The following is a 6,834-nucleotide window of genomic DNA, read 5'->3' as shown; positions in this document are numbered from 1 at the left end:
ACGCTTTTCAGGCTGGGGCTCCAGGGGCATTGGGGCGGCCTGGGGTCGGGGTTCCCCTGACCCATGAAGTATCTCTGGGTGTCTGCAGTAGAAGCTGGGGACCTTTCGACGGGGCCCCAGGTAGCCTCTATCTGCAGGGGACTACGCAATCCTGGGCAGGCTCCACCCACAGCTGAGGACAGTGTTGACAAACACTTTAATACCAGGCTTTCCCCTGGAAGAGACGCTTAACATAACAAGTGCTGGTGGGTAGAAGGTCACAGTGTCACACCGGTGAAGGCTGGTGGTCCTCCTGTTCCTCTCCTCCCCTGCTTCCCGGGGAGGTGAGGGATTCCCACATGGAGTCCAGACTTGAACTTCAAGCGCCCGGACCCAGGCCACCCTATGGCCCGTGTTCCTAGGGAGGGAAGCGGCGGGGGCCCCGGGGGCTAAAGGGGCATCTGTGCCTGTCCTGGCCCAGTGGACAGGTGGACCCAGCACGTGAGCAGATGGGGAGCGGAGGCAGGGCGAGGCAGGGCGCTGGGCAGGAGGGGGGCTGCCCTCAGACCCCGCTGACCGAGGGCTCCTGCTGCTGGGGGGGACCCTGCGGCCTGAGGACCCCAGCCCTGGCTCCTGTCTTCCTGCGTCTTCGGGGGGTCTCTCGGGCCCCACTGCAGCTGGTGACGGTGCGGCAGGCCGCGCGCCCCCGTCGCTCCCCCGACGGACACCAGCACAAGGGCCGAAAGGCGTCCCGGCTCTTCTGGGACACGAGGCTGTAGACGATGGGGTTGACGGCACTGTTGGTGGAGATGCAGGTGTGGCAGCAGAGGGGCACCCGGGGGTCCAGCAAGGGCTGGGCCACCAGGGAGCTGAGCAGCACCAGCGTGCGGTAGGGCATGAAAAGAGCAACACAACCACCACCGGCATCTTGGGGACCTGCGGGACACGGGGACAGGCTGGTGGCCAAGCACATGCCCCGGAAGGGGGGGCCACACCTCCCGCCTCAGAGCTGTATGCTGAGTCCGGACGAGAACGTCACTGGAAGAGTCATCTGTGACTGCACATCTGCTAGGCAGCATGCTGCGTCCCGGGCGCCGACCAGGGCCGGCGTTCCCGGCCGTGCTGGTGCCTGAGATCATGAGACACTCCACCTCGGGTGCTCCCTGGTCACCGCCCTGCGTCCCCAGGGGCTCCCTGCCCCCACACCGCGTACGCTCCCAGCTGGGACAAACACTGATGCTTGGGGCCCCACGCAGCCGCGGGCCCGGGACGGCTCCCCTGGACGTGGCACCATCACGGTGGCCCTTCTGGGATGGGGAAGCACAGCTTGGAGGGCGAGAGAGGCCTCCCCAAAACCCGCCCATGCTCATGACTGTCCGAACGGCCCCCTCCAGCCGCAGCCGTGACCCTCTAGGTGGGACCCCTACTCGCACCCTGTCCTATCCTTCAGTTCAGGAGTGAGTCGCAGACCCAGGCCTGTGGGGGTATTCGAAGCCCACCTCCGTGCAGCCCAGGACAGTCTGCCAGGACCAGGGTGTCTGTGGGAGTTGGGGCCATCAGGAAGGGGAAGGGGCACCCATCCGGGCCTCTGGGGGACAGCTACCAGCCTGACCCATGCTGGGAGGCTCCTGGGGGCCCCGGAGCTGAGGAGAGGTCTCCAGGGGGCCCCTCCCTGCTGCCGTCTCCAGGGGGTGTAGGTGCTGGGGTTTGCAGGGCCAAGTGACATCCCAGCTCCTAGACTCCTGCTGTGTGACCCTGGGCAGCCCGCTGAGCCTCTCTGAGCCTCCCTTGCCAGCTTACAGCATCAGGATGTCAGCAATCTTCCTGAATTGTGGTGAGGAAGGGGGACCATGCAGTCATCGCTGGCTTTTGCCCCAGGAGGTGTGACCACCTGTGTGTCCAGAGCTATGTCCCTGAGAGTGAGGGTCTTGGCCACTCCGTGAGCCTGGCTCTGTCTCTCCCCATCTCTGTCTCTCCTCTCGCGGGTCTGTGTCTCCCCATCCCTCTGTCTCTGTCTCTCCTCTTGCGAGTGTGTGGCTCGGTCACAGGTGTCCCCCCTGCTCAGTGCTCTCCCTCCCTCCGTGTCTCTGAGTGTGCACCTGTCTCAGGCTCCCCACGTGTGGGGCTCCCGCTGTCTCAGAGGCCCCGTCGCTGCCCCTGCTTCCCTGCAGTCAAAGCCCCCAACCATTCACGCTGCCCCCTGCCAACCCAGTGCGCCAGGCTTGTGTCCTCCTCCAGGCCTCACCCTGCTCCCCCCAGTGCTTCCTGGGACATGCTTGGCCTGCCCCTTTGCTAGCCTCCGCTGTCAGCTCTGTGAGGCCTCCCTGCCTCTCCTGAGCTCCGTCCCGTGTCACCTCGTCCCCGGGTCCCCCACAGGCTGCGTGTGGGTCTGCCCTGTGGTCCCAAGTCCCAGCGCCCAGAACCCGGCGTGGAGACTGAACGAATGCATCTCCTGCCTGCATCCCCTCTCTGCCCAGCTCTGCCTCGCACCTCTCCCTGCCTCTCTGCCCACCAGCCACCTTCCGGCCAACCCCACCCAACTCTCCCGGAGACCTCACCCACCTGCTTCCTGGAAGACCTGGGGCTCCCACCTGGCCCCCGGGGCTGCTTCTCTTGGGTTCCTGGCTCCTGCCAGGCCTCACCATGCCTGGCCCGGGGGTGGGGCGGGTGGGGCAGGGCACTCTGGAACAAGACTCTCCCGATGAGGGCGCCTGGGTGGCTCAGTTGGTTAAGCGACTGCCTTCGGCTCAGGTCATGATCCTGGAGTCCCGGGATCGAGTCCCGCATCGGGGTCCCTGCTCGGCGGGGAGTCTGCTTCTCCCTCTGACCCTCCCCCATCTCATGCTCTCTCTATCTCATTGTCTCTCTCAAATAAATAAATAAAATCTTTAAAAAAAAAAAAGACTCTCCCGATGAGCCGGTAGAGGGCGGTGGCCACCAGCAGGGGCGTGGCCAAGAACAGGGCGAAGTCCTGCAGGTAGATGGGCAGGTAGAGGCTGTGGGACACTCTGTAGCCGCACTGCGGGCCCTGTCTCTCGCTGACGTGCAGGTCCACCAGGAGGAACCAGAGCGGGCAGTAGACAGACATGACCCCCCAGACCGCCGCGACGATCTGCTTGGCCCGGGCCACGGTGCACACGGTCTGCGCCGCACTGGGTGGCAGATGGCGACGTACCTGCAGCCACGGGGCGGCCGTGTTGGGCACTGGGGCAGCGGGGTCGGGGAGCCCTGTGTGGGCACGTGGGCATGTGCACGTGTGAACGAGCACACGTGTGTGTGTGCGTGCACGCGCTCACGACCCAGCCTGGCCCATCAGATCCCCCATCTGGTCCTGTCATGGAAGAACCTGAGGGCCATGAAGATCCAGGGGGCCAGGCAGCCGTGTTGAGGGCGTGTAGGAAGTGCTGCAGCTAGAGGCCCCTGGAGGCCCCCCAGGCTCAGCCGCATCTGCTGCAGGCCCAGGGACCCCAGGGCCCTTTCAAAGACCTTTGACCTCTGCAAGAGCCCCGTGGGTTTTTAGTTGCCCACCTCCAAAGGTCACCAACTGAGGCAGCCAATGACATCACACGCCCTTCTCAGCCGGCTCAGACGCGGGTCCCCACCCTGCCAGGCCCTGGGGTAAACCAGCGCGGGCAGGAGATGGAGGTCACTGGAGCCCAGACAGCCACAGCCCAGGAGAATCAGGACTAGGCCAGCATTTGGAAGTCCGAAGGCCTCAATTATGTCCCAATTCTATGTGGCCCTGGACAAGCCACCCAGCCTCTGGGCCAGCCTGCCCAAGACCATGTAGCTAGGAAGGCGCAGAGCCAGGTGTGAACCCAGTCAGCAAGCATCGGAGTCCACATGCTTAAGTCTGGGTTACACCACCTCTCGGGGCTAAAATCAGAGCGGAAGGAACCCCAGAGAATGTCCAGTCCAAATGCCCACTTCCCAGGTGGGGAAACTGATGCCCGGAGATGTAGGATTGCCTCGGCAGCTCAAGGCAAGTCAGCAGCAGAGATGAGAGAAGAGTCCTTCTGACCCCTGCTTCCCGGGCCCGGGCTTCCAGGGTCCCACCCCACTCCCCTCTCTGGAAAGGGGAAATCAGCCCTCCTGCTCAGCTGAGGCTCAGCTTCCGAGCCTCCCAGCTGGGAAGTCCCGGCTTGTTGCTTTGTGGGAGGGAGATGCATGCAGGGCAGGGCCGGGGAGCACCCACCTCTCCACGGTGAACGCTAGGATGGAGCAGGAGGAGACGCCGATGCCCAGGTACTGCAAGTAAGTGATGCCCAGGCAGCCGGCGTGCCCATGGACCCACTGCCCAGCCAGGCTGTCAGAGACGTAGGGCAGCCCTGCGGCCACCAGCATGGTGAGCTCAGCCAGAGCCAGGCTGACCAGGTAGCAGTTGGTGGGGTGCATGTCGCGAGCGGTCAGCACCACCAGGACCACTGTGGCGTTTCCCACTATGCCGGTCACGCACACCAGGAGCACCAGGAAGACTGAGACCACCTTGTACTCGTCAGGTCCAGGACAGCCTCTCCACGTGCCTGCAACACATGGCTGGGCTTGTCCAGCTTGCTCCCGTTTTCCATGGTGGCTGACCAGGTGCTGGAGGGGGCAAGAAGAGGGGGCTCCAGCACACATCCACGGCCAGTGGGGCCGGGCCTTGTGCACCTGCGGGGCCCAACCAACACCAGCCTCTGCTAGAAGCCAGGCCCCCAGGGACACACGGGGCCCTCTGCTTGTGCTATTGCTCTGCCTGGCCAGGTGAGGGGACGGAACAGGGAATACATGTCCAAGGCTCTGCTGACAACATTGCTGAGCCTCCCCACAAGCCTCGCTTTCCTGGAGCATCAACACAGGGACAACCATACCTCACACACAAGGGGCAGGAGTCGTGCGGGTGAGTGCAGGTCAGCTCTGGGCCCAGCACACCCTGACTGCTCACATCAGCTGCCCTGTGCTGTGACGAAGGCACACAGCAGCTCAGTCTCAACGAGCTCATCTATGAAATGGGGAGGCCAGAAGTACCTGCTGCGCAGGGACGCGGTGAGGTTCTTGAGAAACGGCAAGGCGCAGAAAGTTGTGGACCTGGCGCCTGGTTACGCTCCCTGAGCCTCGGCACCCCCATCTGTCAGCAGGGGTAACAACAGCAGGTCCCTCCTCGGGCGCTGCAGGGAGCGAGCTAGATCAGCACGCCGGGCTGGTGGGAAGCCCCGTTGTGGTTTCCCAGGAGCAGAGCCGAAAGCCAGAGACTGGCTCCTGCCCACAAGCCCCAGGCCGTGGCCACAGCAGAGCCTTTCTGGAAATGGGCCAGGGTCTTCCTGCCCCTCCACTGGCAGCCCCGCCCTGCCTCCTCACTAGCCAGGCCCACCCCCAGTCGGACCCAGAACCGGGGCGGGTGAGAAGCAGGCGAGGCTGAGGCAGACCACACCCAGAGACAGTCGCCAGGCCGGGTGCTCGGCCCAGTCCTGCCTGGCCTGAGAGGCAGCCCCCACGGGGCAGGGGCCAGGGCGCAGAATTGGCGCAGGGCCGGGAGAGAAGTGGTGGTCCCTAGGATGCTGTCCACACACCTGCACACACGTCTCCAGGCGTTCGCACACAGAGGCAGCCCATGGCTCCTCCCCCACACACAGCAACACGCGACATGCAGACATACAAGCACATACACACACACACACTCCTGAACCAAGCTCCCCTCCACAGCAGACCCAGCACACGCGGCTGCACACGCAGACACACGGACGTGCCGCACGCGCATCTTCATGGACACACACTGAACTATCCCCCCCACACCCTATACCCAAAACACACAGACCCAAGTGCACACACGTGTATGTAAACCCAACACAGGCTCACGCACGCCCCCACTGAACAGGTGTGCATACCATACAGACAGACACACTGCCCACTCTCATACCATGTGCACAAGGACCTGGAACACACCCTCCACACTGGACTCATAGCCACCTGCACACATGGACCCGCGAGGCCCCCAGCCCGTTGCTCTCCTGAAAATGAGCCTCCTTTTCTGTTTAGCCGAGGAGACCATCAGCCCGGGATCCCAGCACAGCTGCTGCGACCCCCCTTCCCCAAGGGCCTCACGTGCCTTCTGCCTTGGAGGCGGGCAGCCCCAGGACGGAACCTCATAGCAGCCCCCTCAGATATACAGCCTCCCTGCTGCTGGGAGTCTGCCCCATCCCTGCCTCCTCCGCCTCTCAGAAGACCCCATCCTCCCACCTCCATCTCCCCACCCCGCCTGCATGCTAGCCTTTCCTCAGGAAACATTCCCCCAGGTGGGAGGCCACCACCGCTGGCTCCCAGCCCAGCCCCCAGGAGAAACCTGTGAGCTCAGAGAACTTGCCCAGTGAGGAGCTTTATCGCCTTCTTCCTCCTTCCAGAGACGGGGACAGGGGAAGACAGCCCCGTCACCTCAGGCAGTCCGCGGACAGAGGCTTCTCACCCTGCAGGCTGCAATGCCACGCGAACGCGCTGTGTATGCTCGCACACACACACGCAACAGCCCTGCCAACTTCTCCCTGCTCCCGCACGCCCCTCGCCCTCCCCCTGCAGGAGTGACTGCCAACCCGGCGGTGGCGGCCGCTAGTGCGGCTTCCCTCCCCAGCAGGAGACCCGCTCTGCCACCCTGCGTCCCCTCCCAGGCCAGGGGCAGGGGCTCCCCGGGAGTTCTTCAGGCTGAGAAGAATCCTGCTGGACAGCTGAGCCACTGGCGGTCTAACAGGAGGAGGCAGAAATCCAGGGAGGAGGTGGGGAGGGCACGGACGGGCCCCCTTACCCTGAGAGGCCAGGCTGGGATTAACTGGGAAGCGCTCCGGGGTCTACAGTCTGCAAGTGACTCTGGTGTGGGGTCCAGCCCCT

The 6,834-nt window shown here is 64.2% G+C and overlaps 1 protein-coding gene across 1 annotated transcript; it reads right to left on the bottom strand.

The window, feature by feature from the left end:
- Positions 1–541: 541 nt before the first annotated feature.
- LOC123855975 (thyrotropin-releasing hormone receptor-like) lies at positions 542–5,935 on the bottom strand. Its single transcript, XM_045892094.2, is given in 6 exon segments — positions 542–915; positions 1,193–1,286; positions 2,885–3,126; positions 3,129–3,154; positions 4,175–4,563; positions 5,876–5,935. Coding segments are annotated over 6 exon segments (1,185 nt in total).
- Between the last annotated feature and the right edge of the window lie 899 nt (positions 5,936–6,834).

Source organism: Mirounga angustirostris, unplaced genomic scaffold, assembly GCF_029215605.1.
Source record: "Mirounga angustirostris isolate CCGP_5_RB_7025 unplaced genomic scaffold, mMirAng1.0.hap1 SCAF_16, whole genome shotgun sequence".
NCBI lineage: Eukaryota > Metazoa > Chordata > Mammalia > Carnivora > Phocidae > Mirounga > Mirounga angustirostris.
Note: the sequence above shows the minus strand (reverse complement) of the source record. Positions and strands in the feature narration are given on the sequence as shown.